We start from the raw sequence: 19,125 nt of genomic DNA, 5'->3' as shown, positions 1-19,125 counted from the left end.
ATGTGCGTTTGTTCGAAAAGCACATAACGACACAAACACATAACGCCCCTACAACATTAACTGGTGTTACTAGATTTTTACTGCAGAATTATGTATCATATTTTCTGTAGTATATAGTATATGTAGTTTATATTTGAACGGCCCAACAAAAATAGCACCAACAACAAAAGGAACCGTCCAAAAACATGAATTTAATCAATTTTTAGTCTTATTTAACTTAACTAACAGCTTGGTGAAATTAGTCGATAAAATATGTGCTAGAGTTGATTGCATTAACTGGTGTTACCAGGTAATAATATATTGTATTTTCAGTTGTATAAGTCGCTAATTCTGTTTCAAACGACCAAAGCGACTTATACGTTGCAGCGACATAACTAGACAGATGCAGATCTTAAATTTTTCATCAGGAATTTTGATACATTTAGTCTTGTTTAGCTAACAACTCGTCACTAACATCTTGGTGAATTTATTCGACAAAACCTAAAATACTAGTAATATGTTGTATTTTCTGTAGTATAAGTTGCTACTTTTACATTTCGAACTACCGAAGCGACTTATATGGTGAAGCAACCTATCCATTGAGTTTTCAGCCAGTCTACAGCACCATCTAGTGATTTACGATGGAAATTGCTAATCACTTTACGTCACATGATGAAAATGTTGACTCCTCAGTTCGTTGGGAACCCAGTGAAAGTTTGTTTACATTACATTTCTGACAAAAAATACAGTAACTAGCATGAATTATTCAAACTACCATATTAGGTTAGTTCATGATTGAATCCTTAGGCGGAACGTAAAAGCTTCTACCGAATATAATACAGCTGATGAACGGTTAGCATAGCATGTCAGCTGTTGCCTGAATACAGTAACGCTGCGTTCACACCGGATGCGTCACAAAATGTTCATACCGCCAGATTACATTCAAAGTCAATATATAGATGCGTACCAGATGCAAAATAAATCTTTCCTGTGCGGCAGTGCGGTCCGATCCGCACGTCAAGTGTGTTAGCCGTACAAGCGCGCTCCCGATTTTGCGCATATCCACACATTCACAAGAGTTGAACATATTGAACACCTGCGACTTTTTCGCATGACGAAAGCCAATCAGAGTCTTTGTTGATGATGATGTCAGGCCCTCAACATGGACACCGGTCTGTTCACTCATTCAACCATGGAGTAGAAGCTGTGTGTGACCACCTGGAGCTGTATGACACGGCCTTTATAACCGGGACCGGACTAGGAAGGATTAGGCGTGGAGGACAATCAGCGAGGAGGTGGTAGTAGCGGGTAAAAGTTCTCTCTGTAGCACTGAGCTAGCATAGCATTAGCCGCGAATCACACCAGCTATTTTCACTGGTGGTTCATGTTAATGAGAGGAGAAAAAGGAGCGCAACTCCTCGCTTCAGCAGGCAGTGAAACTCACCGAGTTGTATGTGTCGCTGGTGGGCGGGACTTCGCTTCAGATGTATGTATGAAGCGAATGGAGATATTTTTTGATCATGCGGCGGACCCTGCGGTACGTTTCATGCGGCAGATGCATCCGGTGCCAATGAAGAGGCATTTGGTTTTGAACGCAGCGTAAAAAAGAAATTAGCATAAAAAGCTGTAAATAGACTGATATGCAGACATGGAAACTCACAGGAAACCTGTAATGTTCTGTTTTTAAGAGGCTGATATGACTGGAACCAGAGCCCACCCCCAGACAAAACTGAATCTTCAGCCAATAGCGTATCTCGTAAGCAAAGAGACACCTTACTGGCTAGACACAGTCCCAATCAACATTACACTGTAGCAGCTTAACAGGGTACGCGACTTATATCCTAAAGCGACTTATCTGAGGATTTTAACAGGAAAAAAGCTCAATTTCTTGCAAAGAGAATGATTTACCATTCCGGCATAGTCAGGAAAATACGGTAATTCAGAATATTTTATTTTTACACTATGGCTTTCACATGTTTTTATAGTTGTCATCATCCTTCCTTTGCTTGAAGTTATTCACAATCTTTTTTTTTTGTCAAAAATGTCAAATATTCGTCAACAAAATTCAAACTGATGTGTTCACTACTAAGTTCTACAACTTGAGTGATGCAAAACAAGTCTTTTTTTGTCTTCCTCCAGCATGAGTTTTCACTGGTATCCCACCGCAGTCTACTTTTATCACATTTGATCTCTCTCGCTTTTTTTTTTTTCGAGGGTGCGTTCTGAAAAGCAGCTTTTTCAGAATAAATATTTCACATTCTGTCCTTTAGCTTCACCGAGTAAATCTGTGTGACACATGGTCATGTACACTGTCATCATCTGCTGTGATTGCTCCACTGTGCAAAATAGATCTGTCCAGCTCGGGGAGGGTTTTGATGAGCGTAGCGAGGCAATCACGAGCCCATTTCCAAAGCTACGCTCCGAGTTCTCACGCGGACGACCCCTCGTGCCTCTTTGTCTAAAGCCTTTAAAACTTGCTCTTTTCCTCCTGGTCTTGATCGAGGAAGAAGCATTTTTGTTTAGCTCACGAATTGAAATCATGAGGATGGATGTAAATGGGATTTGGAGGTTAAAGTGTTTGTCTTTTTTTAGCTTAACTTATCTTAAAAAAAAAAAGAAGATGGAGTTTGCAAAGAGGTGCCTGTGCACTGGATGCAGACAGGACTTTCTTTGTTCAGGAGCTAATTGAAAACGTTCAACAGGCTAATTCAAGTCTTTGCTTTAATAAAGTAAATGCATGCGCTGCTTAAGCTTTCCCTGCCAATAACGTTATATTTATCACCACTCTGCAAACCTCCCGTCTTTGCTTAATGTCCTTTCCTTCCTGATTCTCCTCATCAGCCAACTTGTTGGCAGCAATGCTGGCCTATGGCAGCCCAGGGGGAGCCGCGCTATCTTCCACACTCAGTGTGCAGCTTCCACTCTCTGTTACCCTGACTACATTACCAGCATAGTCAAACATTTCATTCTCTTTAAAGAGTAACTAAACTCCAGGTTTTTGCTGACCTGAAATTCAGAAAATGCCTTGATTATGGGACTCCTGGAGCAGTTAAGACACACCTTGTCTATACTTTAAAATCTTCAAAGAACAATCTATGCTATGCTAACTAGCTACTCAATACTCACTATAGCTCTCTCCGCCAACATGAAATTCTTTAACTAAAATGTTGAGAGTTTTTGAATGAGATCAATGAACAGCACTTTTTGTCTTTTTTTGTCTTCCAACACCATTGGATCATCTTCGTAATTCATAAATTATATCTTGCTATAGTTGTTTTTAACGTTAACATCTGTGTAGGTAAACTGTATAGGTACTTGTTGAGAGCCTCCAATTTGACATAAATTCTGTTTTACCATTAATGTCTTCTGTTTTTTTTCGTTGGCTTTCCATGATAACTGGCTATTCACTTCCCCATATTGATCCAAACATGCTTAATTTTGTATCCATATGTTTAATGTGCACAAAGGAAAGTTGAGCTTAAATCAGGCAAGATTTTCCAGTAGGGCTGGCAATATGGGCCAAAATTCATATTGACATTTTTTTCTCAAAATGAAGATATACGATATAAATGTTGATATTTTTAACTCTAAGGCTTATACCAGAAAGATAATTTTGGGTGGAATTTGGCTCCTATAAGGAGGTATGGCATGTTCAGTGGTAGTTCTTGGTTAGGACATACTCATACATCCATCCAACTGTGCTTTTCATGCTGTTCTGAGAAGTAGCGAAAGCAGCGACTCCTAACATGAGTATTTTAATCAAAAATAAGCTATAAAAAAAAAATACATATTTATATAAGCAACCTTAATGTAAATTTCTATATCGCCAAAACAGAAATTTTGACATATCTGGACTCTTGATATATTGCCCAGGCTTATTTATTAGTGTGAGATTTTTTTTTGTCTGTCCATTTCCTACACTTGCTTGACATTCAGTGAATTGTGGAATTGTATGATATTGTCCCAAAAACATGCAAATGAAGGTTTAGTCTGTCTATTTCCATTTCAGGCTGTGAAATTTGTATTGCGAGATTTTGTTGCAAGATTTGACATTCCTGTCGCTTTGGTACAGATTCAACCACCTGTTTACAAGAGAACATAGCATGGCTATTATTTATTTGGTCCTAAACATGCATGTAAGGGTGTATTCCATGTGATAATGCCATTTCCATTTCTGTCCGTTTTCTGTAATCACTGAACAACAAGACTTTATCTGCGTAATCATACGCTTTCATTTCTGGGTTTAGTCATTGTTTTCCTACTTGGTATATGTTAAGCAGTTTTACCCTATTCTACTGTTAAAAGTTTCAATAGTTTTGCTTCTACAGTGTTTACATTCCCTAGACTGTGATGCCCTAGAAATAGCCACAGCAGCAACACCAAGAGAAGTGGAAGCCTCTATTCCTTCCCTTCCAATGCGGCAACATCTCAGCAAGTGCTAAATGCACCGCGTCAAATTGCCACTGTACCCCGGCGATGGGGGTTCTTTGAGATATCCGGAGTGTAAGCCAGTCAGCTGATAGGGTGGCTGACTAAAGCCAGCTAAGAAAAGCTTCAACTCAGCGCAGCCTCTGGCCCACTTTCAGCTTGCACAAATGTAAAAAAAATGTTCTCTATAGACTGCTGAAAGCTGCCACATGCACACAGTATGAGGCCTTAATACCTCACAGTGTTGCTGCACAGCCGCGTGTCGGTGGTAATCACCCCTCCAGCAGCGCGCGCTTTTTGTCCATTTGGATTTTCTTCCGAGTCAAAGCAGCTGCTCCCCTATTCTACTCACCGTATTGTAACTCGTGTGTCAATCATGCACTGATTCATCATCGCTGCCCCCATCTTCCATTTTTCATAAGCCTCTTTTGAGGAAATGTGAAAGAGGTCTAATGGGTTGCCATTATGACCACCATCCGTTTGTCTTCCAGAAAGAACAGACTTAGCCAATGGTGCACACACACTCACCCTGTGGAGCATTCGATAAAACAAGACCCGTGGCCTTGGGGACGCAACCAGAGAACGAAAGGGTCTCCTTGTTTGGGTCTAAGTGTTCCTGCAGCACCACTTTTGAATGTGGCTGAGTGACCCACTTGTATTGTGTGGTGTTGGTTGCGGGATGTTTGTGAATATGTTCTCCCGCAGTGTAGCGTGTGCTTTGAGGGGTTTTCTTTGAAGAAATGCCCTGATTTCAGAGCTAGGTCTGAAACTGGCCTTTGGATGTGCAACCACACTGAAGTCATTACACGCAGTAAAAAAAGTACTTGCTTTTTCTTGATTCTTACTTTCTAAGATCTTAATTTAACATTCTCTCACTTATTAGAAATAAACATTAGTGTTATTTTAAGGTGGTTTAATGGCATTTCTCCCTAGCCGAATAGAGAGAGTTTAACCAGGGGTGGGAATCACAGAGTACAAAGGTGTAATGGATTACAAGTGATCATGTTACTGTAACTGAGTTGCTTTTCTGGGTACTTTTTTGAGTATATTGCTGAATCAGTCATTTTACTTGTACTTAAACTTTTTTTTTTTTTTTTTTAAAGTAAAGAAATTTGTTACATTTCTACATCCAACCGTTACTGAGTAAATTATGTTTTTTGTTTTAAAATGATCAACGGACATTGTGAAACTACAACAAATTAAATGACCAGACAACAATCAAATGCATCACATCGTAGTTGACCAACCAGATTAAACCTAATGCACCATGCCAAAAAAGCATTAAGTGCTGGTTATTTTCTTAGTTTTAGAGTTCATAAATTACGATACTTGAGATGTTTACTGTACGCAAGGGAACCGTGGCAAGATGTATTACCAAAACTAAACGTGTGGGGTGAAAGTAACTAGTAACTTTTACTTTGAGTACTATTTAATTGAGCTACTTTTTACTTGTACTTGAGTAGAATTTCTATTAAGTAACAGTACTTCTACTTGAGTAGGATATACCAGCGATTCTTAAATAATCAATATATTGCAAGAAAAATCACACAACCATACATTGAAATGTCTGTCTTTTACTTCGATGTAGTCTCAGTTTCAAAACAATTAACACAGACTAAGATTGAACACTCCCAATGAACAGATGTGCAGTTTAGTGCCTTTTAAAAGTCAGACAAACAAGTAGGGCCTTTTTTTCCTCATTAAATACATTGCTCTGTCCTCCCCAACTCCTTTACCTTTTTATTTCCCCCCACGCTCAGGTGTAACACTGCACTTTCGGCATCTTTTCCCTTAAAAAAGTTTTGCTCAACCTTCCCAATGTTTAAAGCAGAATTCTAACCGGATGGTCGCTAATTCGATCTTCACTGCGCGTCATCGCTATGGGCTTCTTTGTTGGTGCTGCAACCTCCTTGTGCCAATCTCTTGCCCGGATAAATACAGAAGATTGTGTCAGAAAGGCCAAAAACCTACGCCAAACCAAGCTAATCAGTTGAATGTTCGAACCCTGAAGGGAATAGCCACGAGAAAGAAGATGAATTAATTTCAGTAGTTGTTGCGAAACGATTGCACTACATGGAGTGACAACCTAAAATGACCAAATGCAGACATGGGGTAAAAATGATTAAAGTGAGAAAAAACGATATTTAGCACTAGCATATTGAATATTGTATCACATCTGGAAGGCGGATGATTATCAATTTTTCTTGTCCTATACCCTGGTTTTAGCTGGTTCATTTTTAGCAATCCTGTAGATTCAATAGAACAAAGGTGAAAGACAAGATTGCACAACGCAGCACAAGAGCTAACTTCCTCGTAGGACCGCAGGGAAAAACTGAGAGCTGAAGGAGGCACAAGGGTCTCGCTGCTTACTCAGTTTGTCTCAATGTGACTCAAGTCAGATGGCCATCAGATAAGCATCCTCAGCAGGGTTTGGCGACCTCGGGAGAGCCGGCGTGCATTGTGGGTTATACCTGATGGCTGTACTGTATCTGAGGTGTAAAATGAAGGGAAATGATCAGCGGCTGGTATCTACTCGTCTCTTTGACTGCTGTGTTTGTCAAACTGAGGCAAATGACAAGGAGAGCCGAGAAATCCCTGGTTACCATTTCCATCACGTCAGCTGGCATGATAACTGTGATTACTGCTTCATCTCTCCATTTCTATTTCATTTCTTTTGAAGTCACATTGAAACGATCGCGGACAGAAGTACAGAGTTGTTTAGGCACACAAATGACAAAAAAAAAAAAAAAAACCTTCATATTTTACTATTGAGTCGCATTTTCCTCCCGAGGCATGATTGTTGCATTGTCTGGGAATCGTTAGTTAGCTGATGCTTTTACAGAGGCAATTTATAGCAAGGAAATGGTTTCCAATAAGTATTTAGCTCAGAAAAGATTCCAGCAGCACAGGAATGGCACTCCATGAGTAACATTAAATGTTGGGCTGTCAGGCAAACAATTAAATAATTCCTTGATCCAAGACTTTATTACGGGCGCCATTTTCTTCTTTTTCTTCCACTTATCTCTTCCTTCCTTCACTGTCCTCGTCTTGGCTGCATTTTCTTTTTTCAGTCATGTGTCAGCTCTGCTTTTGACGCTTATGTGTTCTTGTCAATACCTACAACGCATCTCATACAGTACATACAATATTGCATTCGACATGAAGAGTGATTTGTGTTGTATTTTTTTTTTTCTTTTACAGGAGAAAAAGAGCATTAAAAGTAAGCCAAGGTCCAAATTATTTCTTTGTAAGGGGCTAAAGGCATGCTTGGCTTGGTTTGCACTCACCCTCGCTTTTGCTTGAATTCCTTTTTTTGCTTTGTCATACTTTGCATCAGGTCGTCATTGAGATGCATTTTTACGCGTGGATTCCTGAGTTTGGAAGCGTTAAATATCTTTTGGGCTTGTTGAGCAGATCTTTTTTCTGTTTTCCACCTAACTGACTCCCTCAGCTTGGCTTTGCATTAGGGTCAATATTCTTCAGAATGCTGCACAGTTTAAAAGTCATTATTCACATCAGCTTCTCGCTCCAACCTGTTGTCCTGATGTAGCATTGTAAGCACATAATTTGCTTTCTACAATAAGGCTGTAGACGTACTTAATCTAAGGCTGGCGCCCAGCGAGGTAATTGGTTAAACCCCTTATTAGTGGATTTAAGAGGATACGAGCGAGCTTGAGCCGCACAAAGCTATTAAGCTACTTAGATGGGAATGTGATTGCCATCTGTCAATCACCAAAGTCAGAAAACATGATGCCGAATGTGCTCCCATTTTACAAAACAAGTGACTCAAAAGATTGAGGCCACCCTTGAAAAGTCCCTCTTAAATTTAAGATAAGATTTGACGACGAGTCACAAAGTGATGCTTAAACTTATTTCTCCATTGCTGCCTACCCCCCCCCCCCCCCACCCCACCCCACCCTTCCTGTCCAATCCCTACTTTAAGCACAGTTGAAAGCATGACTATTTCAACTCAAGCTCACGCTACTGCTTTATAGTTTACGGCTGTTTGTAGCGACTTCGGTCGTCGTATTGATGTTTTTATGTTCTCATTTCTGTCATGTGGTTATAGGTTCTGCATGGAAACAAATAGTTTCATACGTAGCAGAATTAGCTGGAGAAAGGTGTCTTTTGATAGCCTCGTGGCCTGCTTTTGTTGTTTTTGTTCTACTTTCTCCATTAACATTTAGATGCGATGATAACCTTGTTTCAAAAAAGATACTGATCACGCATCTGTGACACAAGCCACAACAAACATCTAGTGACAGGACAGAATTGATAGTTTATCAATGATTGTCCCACTTTAGGTACCAAACAGTGTTACTTATATTGCCGTTCTCTTCTCTGCCTCCTCTAGACTCCCGGCCTTTACCTGACGTAGCCATGACTGGCAAGTGCACCAGGGAATGCGACGAGTACGGCCACTCGGACTCATGCTGGATGCCTGTGCGCACGTCGCCCAAGCGACGACCTTCCAAGTCAACCACTAACCCCCAACAACCAAAGCTTTCCACCTTCATGAGCGCCAACGGCAACGTCAGCAGCAGCTCCGAGCAGGCCAGCAGCCAAGAGACCCTCGCCATGGCCAACGGAGATCCCATTGTCGCTCACATGATGGGCGACCGCAATCGCAACCTGCTCAACAAGAAGATGGTTTCCTCCTCCTCCTCCTACGAGGGCTTCGGCTCCCCTTCCTATGGCTCGTCGGTCGTGGGAGACGAGGTGCTGGGTCACCCCACCGAGGAGATCCCTCTTGCACCTACTGGGGAGTACAAGCCCACAAATTGTGGCACTCTAACGAGAAGAGAGGTGTATCTGTGAGATGGAGGGCTTGGACTCAAACACAATACTAAGCATCGTTGTTTACCCTCCGCTGTTACACCTCTAGAGGCTTTTAGCTGCACTTGTTTCATGCTCGGCAAGACGAACCTTTCTCCAAAGACATTTTTTTTCCGACGGCTCCAAGAAATTGGAGCTAATGTACGAACCTAGTACTGTGTGTTTCAAGTGCAAGATGTTAAAGGAGGAGGAGGAAGAACTGATGGAACATTCAGTGAGGCTGTTGTTGGGCCTTTAAGAGACGTTCTGCTGCCTGACAGCCTATCTGTACATGAATCAACTCATTTTACATATTACAGTCCATGCATGCACACCTGGTTATCAATCAAGACCCCGGCTCCCTGAAGGTGACACTGTACATACTGTATGACAGGCTTCTTTTTTTGTTTTGTTTTCGGTTTGAATTCTTCTTTCTATAAACAAATGTGTATATGTAGACTATTTTGAATTAAGAACTCCTCTGGATATCACTTTTTTAAAAACTTTAAAACTATGGGAAAGTTCTCACCGAGATGTCCCTCAGCTGGACTATTGGACAATTTGGTACCACAGACCATAGAGTATGTCTAGCTGTTTGTGATCAAAGTACCAGACTGAAACGTTACCGTAACAACATCATACAAGGAGGCGAAAGACTAAGCTTTAACTTCAGTCCGCTCTTGATACAACAACAGAAGCTGAAGGAGTTTTGCTGCATACCCCTTGTTTAGATTTTGACTCTTCTGGTAGGTTGAAGAACCCTAACCCTAACCTACCTGGATGCATTCCCTCAACTGGTTCCAATCACTGTACATAAACACCAAACCATAGCTACAGTGCTAACTGCTATCATCCCCCCTCTGTCTCCCTCTGTTCTCTTCGATTGCCGAGAAAAGCGACCAAAACCCTCCTGATGAATTTAAAAGCCCCAGAAATGGCTAGAGAAGCATGTGATGTTCATGGTTGCACCATCTTAGTAGTATGCTGTTGTCTTTTACTTTCTTATTTTTTTTTTTTAAACCAATGTAATATTGAAACCCCAGTTTCTCCTCAAAGAAACACAGTTGCAGAAAGCAGAATTATTTGACTGAAGCCAGTGGCTGGACTCGACTGACTGAAACTCTTTGGTAAGCACAGTGTGTGGCATGGGATTAAAATTATCAAGGTAAAGTTGAAATTGTGTGTGTGTGTGGGCCAGATATGCAGTATATAGTGTGTTTGTACAAGCCACTGTAGATATGCACCAATAATAGACTTAGGAGTGCATAAACTTAGCAGAGTTGGTTCTTTCATAGCTGCGAGGGAAGCCTTCGCCTTTCATTTCCGCTTGTTTTTGCTGTGCGCTATAGGACTGAGCAATAAATATCATATCGTACATGTAATGAATATACATTGAGTTCTTTTTACTTTGATTCAAGACTACAAGATGACATTGGTTCCTTTTTATACAACAAGAATTCCTTTGATACTGACAAGCATGGGACCCACCTATGGTAACAGGCCTTGACCCAAGTCAAAAATGACATTTTGAGTACTTTGTAAAAAGAAGGGGCTCATTCTTTAGAATGTATGACAACCTACAATAATGAAAAAGTGAAATTTAAAGAAAAATCGTATCAATAAAAAAAACACATTTAACAAGGTAACAAATTGCCATGATCAACTGGTAGAAATTTAAAAAATGGCACTTTTGAATATGTTCCCTTCAAAATAAAGGCTCATGATATTTTTCATGGTCCTAGACCCACATCTTGTATTAGTTGAAAACCCTTACTCTAGCCCTAGTAGATTGAGAGTGCCTATTTGAGCAAGAATGTAAAACTCATCTCAATAGAAAACAATCCCAAAAAAATATATTATAATTTGAGCGTGTTTATTTGTTAAAGGCTGAACGTTTGTGTCAGAGTGAAACCAAAGTTTAATTGACAGGATGAAGCCTCCCCTCGTCATCACTTTAACCCATTAGAAATGAGCTTTCAAGGCTAGCATTAGGTCTTTTTTTTTTATTGAGGTGGACTGAGCTCTGACACTGATGCTGAGATACCGTGCCTCCCAGTCTGTAGTGGTTTTCTTTCTTTGCAGCTCCAGAGGTGCAAACTCTCAACGACTGTAACAAAACAAGAAATCTGATGCAATGACACTTTTTTTTCTATGTTGGTTAAAAAAAAACCCTTTGGTTGAACCGGAGCTGCTTTTTTTGCACTCTGGCCAATCTATAGTCTGTAAGTACTACTTACTCGTTCTTTGAAAGAAAGTGCTCCTATAATTATCAACTGTATACATGAGTATTTACTTTTTAACTGCACGCTTAATGGAAACTTACTTCACTCAATGAGAAGGAAGGAGAAAAAAAAAAAAGTTCAACAAAATGTAAAAAAAAAAAAAAGCTACCCCCTGTAAACAAATCCATCTTGTTGTACGCTTTCACTTTTGATACCATGTTGTCTTTATTTCTTTATATTTTCATACTTTGCCTTTTAACAAAATCGGAAAAACCCTTAACTGTTGTTTTTTCTAAGCATTTTCTATTGTGTGGTTCGAAAATCTTCACCAATGTCCTTTTTTTTTTTTTTGATTTTTCTCGTACATCAACCTAAACCAGTCAACATTTGTTACATGTGTTGTACTTTTTCTTTTCCCTGGTGCCACTTTGTATATTTCGAGTGCTTCTGAGAAACGACGAAGAAGAAGAAGAAGAAAAAAAAAAGAAAATATACAAAAATATACTCGAGTGAATGCAAATATGCAATTGTGCCTTTTTTATACTAATGGGGTATGTTTCAATGTTGGTTTGGTGCAAAAGCGAAGGTGCGTACTACAGTAAAGTCGACGCGGTTGGCGTTCAAGAAACAGACCGAACTACATTTGCGTAACTTGCGATGAACTCCCATGATGTCAAACGGCTTTTCGAGAAGAGGAACCGGTCAAATGTCTAATACTCCGACAGCTATCCCTTCATTGAGTTGAAATTATCTCGTTGAAAATAACCATTCCTAGCTTAGTGCATTTGCTGAATGAGTACCGGTACATTCAAAAAGTTGCTTGTTGGTAGAAATATTACTGATATAATGGAAATTTTTTGTCGTGTTCCACTCATGTACATGTGCAACATCCGAGGTCGAGTAAACCTTGTGCATGAAACAAGCTGTAGGACTGCATATAGAGGCGTTGACGGAAAAAAAAAAAAAAAGAGCGCGATATGGGGGGAAAAAGGGGGGGAATGCGTGAAGGCGTTGGGTTGGGTTGCTTGAAGGTAAAGATAATCCATGTGTGACCATATGATAAAAGATGGGAGAGGTAAATGTGTGCAGGAAGAGGGGGGTAACCTGGCAGAACACACACCTCAGGATGCAACACACCCCTGACCACACTGGATGCTGGATAGGGGTGTTCACAAAATTTATTTTCACCAAATTTTGCCAGATTGCATTTTGCCTTGTTCCAACTGGTTCTGTTTTCACGAACAGTGAAACTATTCGTGAAAAAATAGTAAAACAGTAAAAACAAATATCTATCATCTAACTTCTTACATTGTTAGGCTTCCTAATCAATAAAAATATAGGTTTTATTGCTTTTGGTTTGGGCATCTGTGTCTTTTTTGTGTCAGTAAACCCTCAATTTATATATATATATATATATATATTTAAATGGTAAAATGTTGGAAAGCTTGATATTAAACATATTTTAATAACTGTTAACTAGAAACGTGTAGATCTGTACATAGAACTGTGAAATGGTTTTGCTTTAAATTATAATTGACCATTTTTTATTGAATTTTCATGGCAATTGCAATTATGAAGTCAATTTTCGAAACTTTTTATTACAATTTCATTACGATCCCGACAGCAAAAAAAAAAAAAAAAAAAGACAATTACACCATAATTGTATTTAATTATCACTTCTAATTATAATTGACCACTACCATGATAGAGAAATGTCAATAGGAACACAGGTTTGCTGTACATAAGATCTGAGTGAAAGGAGAAACTGAGAAACAAACAAAGAAATGAAAGTATAAGAGCAACACGGACAAGCCTGTTTTTATCTGATACAGACCGAGACACCAACAAATAAAACCTGGGCGATAACAGAAATAACACCCCCCCCTCTGTGGCCTGAGGTTTGTGTTCTGGCCCCGTCCTGCATCGCGTTCACGGTGTGTAATCAGATTTGTAATATTAACCATTACTATTTTGTCCTGCGAAACTTGGATGTTGATATAGAAATGTCGAGGATCAAACCTATCGTCGTTTAATATGAGTCACTATGCACGCGGCTTAGCTGAACCTGGCAAAGTGTATTGAACGCGAGTCCACTTTTTATTTATGAGATATTTTACATAACTTAATTTTGCTTTTGTACAGGTTTGTGTAAATAAATTGCTTGTCATTTTTGTCTCAGCAGAAATTAAAATATAACATGGTTAAACAACAACTGTGTGGCGTGTGATAACGTTCAATTTTGATTGTGTTTGTGTCCTTGTCTTTTTTTTTTTTTTTCGATGAATACTTGAACAAAGCGTGTCATCACGCTAATTAAGCGCTGTAAAGCAGTTGTAACAGTATATCAAATGAAATGGGTTTATTTAATCCTAATGACTCATTTACATAAAAAAAATAATAATAATTAATTGGGGTTTAGTAAAAAATGACTTTTAGCCAACATGATTATGTAAAATGAGTAGTTATACCGTGCCTGCTCAATTATTTTAAGTAAAACCTGAACTTTTTTTTTTTTTTTTTTTTTTATTACAGTTGCTGGAGTGCATCATTCCCAGCATGCTTTGCAGTAAAGTAGCTTTAAACGAAGTAAAAACCAAAATGGACCAAGACTGCTATAAGATTCTTAAATTATATAATATCGTCATTTCTAATATGAAAAAAAAAACAGACGAAAGAATGTAAACAAAATAACAATTGTAGTAACTAAATATATTAGCGTATACATATACATATGCGCACATTTACTGAACATAGACACACATTTAACATAAATTCAACATTCCCAAAAAGGTGTAGGATGAACAACTCCTACCCAATAGTTTGTATCATATAAATATATAATGTAATATACTATAAATATAATATGTACATAAATAAGTATAAAATTTAGATTGCCAAGCTAGACTATCACTCCCCATACAGATATATTTACAATGCTGTTTCATTATTTAGTGCATATTGATTTGTCTTATAATAATTGTCTATAACTATGTCATAAATTGTGACATGAGCAACTGGTGGCTCGGGGGCCACATACGGTCCTTCATGTACAAACAAACATACAATACTACAAATTTGTTAAATGGTAGTACAAAATTAGTAAATGATTAGAAATACACAAAAAGACAACACAAACACATAAAATGACAACTAAAATGGACAAAAAAAAAAAAAAAACACAATAGAACAACGAAAACACAGAAAATGAAAACACAAAAATATGCAAAATGACTCCAAAAGCACATACCCACACAAAAATGACGAAAAAAAATACAAAATGACAACAAAAAATAAAAAAAGCTTCCAAAAACCTTCAGAACAACAATAAAACCATACAAAATAAGAGCATAATATACAAAAGGACAAAAACCCATGGAGAAAAAACACATAAAACAACAACAAAAACACAACATTAACAAAAACGACCTTGAAAATAATACACAATGTCAAACCCTTTGTTCTCTCCTGTATTCATGCTCAGATTGATCATTATTCTGAATGTCGGCATTAACATTTATAATGCGGCCCTTGGATTAGACAATCACATTTTGTGGCCTTGTTGTGATAAAAGTTGCTCATCACTGTAAAAAAATAAAAAAATCCATATACATATATATATATATATATATAAACACGATATTTATCCCCAAAATACAATATTTTGTTATAAACCTAGACTAAGAAACCCTCACACATTCACATTTCTATGTCTGCAATATCAAGGCTAACATTTCATTTGTGCATATATTAGTGTTAAATTGAACTAAAATTCAACTAAACATTTTTACACTTTAATGAAGAAGATAAGAGTGTGACAAAGTGGATGAAGGGATTCACACCATTGTCAGTTATTGTCATACAGTATATTATTTTGTATTTTTATTAATTTAGCTGTAACTTACTTTTGCTTTTATAACATTTGCAAACACTTACTATCCCGGGTGTTGTTTGTGTCAGTATTTAGTTATAGTTTACATCAAAGCATAGTAATTCAAAGCAACACACAGTTTATTGAAACGTCTTTATTTAGTCTTTGTTTATTAACTATTCGTTTGTTTCTTCATGTATAACCAAATGTGTTTGTTTTGTGTTTAGTGAGCAGGACCATCATTCCCTGATTGGTCAGAGTTGGTGATGTCACCAGAGACATGTCTGGTGACATCATCAACTGAGGGGATTTTTCTTCTTTGGTTGTTATTTTCTTTGCTAACTTGTAAGGATTATTTATCAAGTATATTGACATCATTTCTTTATTTAAGTCATTTAGTTGTGTAAATGATATAATGTAAATGTCAGAGTTTGGTTCCTTTGTTTTGTAATTAAAGGAAGTGTGGGTTTGTCCCTTGAGTTGAAGTGATCCACCAACAGGCGCAGCGACTCATCTAATGAGTCATGCTTTAAAAGCCAGGAGAGTTTGGATGAGGGGGGAAAAGAGAGGGGAGGCCATGCTGCTACAAACATGTGTCTGCCAAGTAAAGATGAATGTGCTTTGACATGTCATTTTTGGAGAACACGTGTTGCTTTTAATTAAACACTGTAAATAAAAGCACTAAAAAGGCAAAGAGGACTTCTGATGTTGTTTCCCTATCACTGTCCTTGACACTTTGGCCGGACTATTCTACAAATGGTTGTACATGTGTTTTTTTTTCCAGTGAATTAGGGCTGGGCGGTATGACCAAAAATGTATATCACGTTGTTTTTCAAAATATTAACGGTTTCTTGGAATATGACGAGAGGAATTACTGTAGATTGACTTAGGTTGGTCTATTTTACTGTCATAATGAGTGAATATTGTAGAATAATTCCACACTAGTCTAATACAAGTTTGCAACAGCAGCCCATTGGCTCTTTGCGGCGATAGCTTAGCTTTAGCATTAGCTTGATTTCTAGCTTTAAATGCTGCATACTCAGTGGTGTGGTGGTTTCTTATGGCGTTTTGTTTGCAGCTCCACCAGGACTTACTTCAACATTAGAGGAATTACAAATCACGATCCTTTGTTCTCTTTTCTTTTGTGTATTACTGCCGACATGCTAGGCTAACCGCGTCTCTGTGTCCGTGAGTGTTGTTGTCCTGTAGCAGAGGCATGCGCACGCAGCCACGTGCTCACATGCAGCTTCAAAGCTTTCAAATGTGTCTTTCTGATCCATTTACACGTATGATTTACACCACAACGCTACTGTTCAACGTTGAAAAGAGTCCGGTCTGAAACGCGGCGCAGCGTAGCGTTCCGAAAGTTGTGTAATGAAATACACCGGCATGGCGGTATATTAAAAATTCATATAACGAAAATATATATCGGTATTCGGTATGCACCGGTGTACCGCCCAGCCCTACAGTGAATCAGCACTCTGAAATGGATAATGGTGTTGTACGTCGTAAAATGTAAGTCAAGAACTCAATTGTTTTACGTTTTAACATCTCCCAAAGATTGCTCATCTATCACCAGGGTTGAACGTTGATATGCAAATACCATTTGCTCATGTCTTTGTTCTCTGAAGCCTTTGGAGTGGCCTTGCATTGAATAATTAGCATAAGCTCCTGTTTTTCTAGGGAAATTTAGAGCAATTACAATAATTTTGAATGTAATTAATGTTTAGGCAATGCATACCAACGAACAGTGGTAGTTTTCCTTAATGATTAAAACAGTGACTGAGTGCTCAGAATATCATAAATAAGTAATGAGAGGAAAAATAAAGGCTTCATACTCGCATTACTACGGGATAGGTGCAATAACTGAATGTGGAATCAATGTGCACTTATCATTATATACTTGTTGATAACACCTCTTCACTCATCGCTTGCAAAATACCATCGAGACGTCCACGTAAAGTGCTTTACACATTAATATTCAACATGTTAAAAAACGCACCGAGACGCTTAATAATAAAATATCCCATAAACGTAGTAAAAAATCAGCATCGCTCACTTATCAAATAATTATTATTGATGAATCCAGCTCAGCCTGCACTGTCAAAACTTCATTATTTTATTATTTATTTATGGCTCATCATTTATAGTTGACTCAAATATTTTTGTTGTTAGGTAAAATAATTATATGGATACATTTAGTTTTCTGTGCACATTTCTTTTTAGTGAAAATTCAAAAATTTAATTGTCAAATTTAGGGTTCCAAAGGAGTGTAGAACTTACATTTCCACATGAACTTAGGTTTTTGGAATTTTTGGGAATATTAAAAAACTTTTCATAGGAATTATTTATTGAAATGAAGCAGAAATTGTAATTGTAAATAACTGACGCTGATATCTGAAATGACGCTAAATTATATATTTCTAACTGTGAAGGGCCAACCTTTAATTTCCTATTATTTACCATTATTTCTAATGAAAATTTTCCAACTTTGAAAATTACTGAAATTTTACAACCCATATTATTCAAATGTTATGTTTTTTTAATTTTATAGTTTTAAATGAACGATAACATCTATGCTTGCAAATGATTGACAGTTTTATTATCTATATTATCTGTACTATCATCATCATCGTTTTTTTAATTTACTCAAATTTGTGGGTAATTTCAATAAATAGTTCCCAAGAAAAATGTATATTTGAGAAAATGTCCTAAATTCCAGATCTTAAGTTCCAGTGGACATTTACAGGAAGTTTACTGCTCTTTTTCAACATTAGTGACTAGCTAAGGTCTAATATTAGAGACAATTGAGCTTTTATTTTGAAGTGTTTGCATTAGGAGATGAGTCACGACCTAACGTCCTGCAAGTTCCAGAAGTAGCTGCGTTTCCATTACTCTTGGAAATGCGCAAAATCTAAATAGCATAGTAAAAAAAAACAACTACATTTCGAAAAAAAAACTCTCAAATATCACAAAAAAGTTTTTACGCGCTCATGAGGAGGTATTTCAGATGTTATGATATTGAAATGTGTCGCAAAAAGCGCCATGGAAACACTTTTTTCCGCAAATACATGTCACAGGATATGACGTACCTGGTCACATGACCACTTCTCGCCGAGAAAATAAGACGCGGTACGTGTAGACAGAAGAGGAGACAAAGACATTTGTTAGCGGTATATATAAATATACAGTATATATATATATATATATATATATATATATATATATATATATATATATATATATATATATATATATATGCGCCAAAGTCGAGTGAGATGAGTTTTCACGGGAGTTGCGAGGCTCTTGCCCAAAACAACGTTCAATGGAAACGCGTTCAAAGCGCAATTATACTTTGTCGACATTTCGAAACATCTGTAATGGAAACCCAGCTTGTGACATATTGATATAAAAGGGGAGATAGGTAGATTGGTATTCTGCCGTTGCTCGAAATTATCCAAAAATGCTCCTGTCCATGTAAATACAATCAGGACAACTATCAAATAAATCACATTAAAGAGTAAAAATTAACATTTTAGTCAAAGTATTTCAATTGGAGGCATTTCTCTGTAAAACGTTTAAGAATGGCTGCCCTCTATGGGTTAAACATAGCTATTACAATTGAGTTTTGCTATCTGCTGAAAATGGTGGGTTTTTATGCCACTGTTGGCTCCGCCCCTCCTTTAAAAACTAGCAGCTGTCGACTCTGCAATCTTGTCGCGCCCCCCTTTGAGGAATAAAACATTTTCAGGGTACTCCTAACGCAACAAAATTTCAAGAAAGTGGATTAAAAACGTTATCGTCATTGAAAAA

The 19,125-nt window shown here is 37.8% G+C and overlaps 1 protein-coding gene across 6 annotated transcripts in view; it reads left to right on the top strand.

Moving 5' to 3' along the window:
- The window catches only part of pcdh7b (protocadherin 7b), a 149,429-nt gene extending 137,444 nt beyond the window's left edge, over positions 1-11,985 (top strand). For 2 of the 6 annotated variants that reach the window (XM_028473898.1, XM_028473896.1), the window contains exons 3-4: positions 7,609-7,627; positions 8,762-8,899. In XM_028473898.1, coding sequence (XP_028329699.1) covers positions 7,609-7,625 — 17 coding nt within the window. In that variant the 3' untranslated portion in view covers positions 7,626-7,627; positions 8,762-8,899. Of the gene's footprint in view, positions 1-7,608; positions 7,628-8,761 lie in introns of all 6 variants that reach the window. The other 4 variants (XM_028473894.1, XM_028473893.1, XM_028473895.1 and 1 more) reach the window with 3 other exon arrangements.
- The last annotated feature ends 7,140 nt before the right edge of the window (positions 11,986-19,125 follow it).

This window comes from Gouania willdenowi, chromosome 18, assembly GCF_900634775.1.
Source record: "Gouania willdenowi chromosome 18, fGouWil2.1, whole genome shotgun sequence".
Classification (NCBI taxonomy): Eukaryota; Metazoa; Chordata; class Actinopteri; order Blenniiformes; family Gobiesocidae; genus Gouania; species Gouania willdenowi.
The sequence above is the reverse complement of the archived record's forward strand: the minus strand, read 5'-3'. Positions and strand labels throughout refer to the sequence as shown.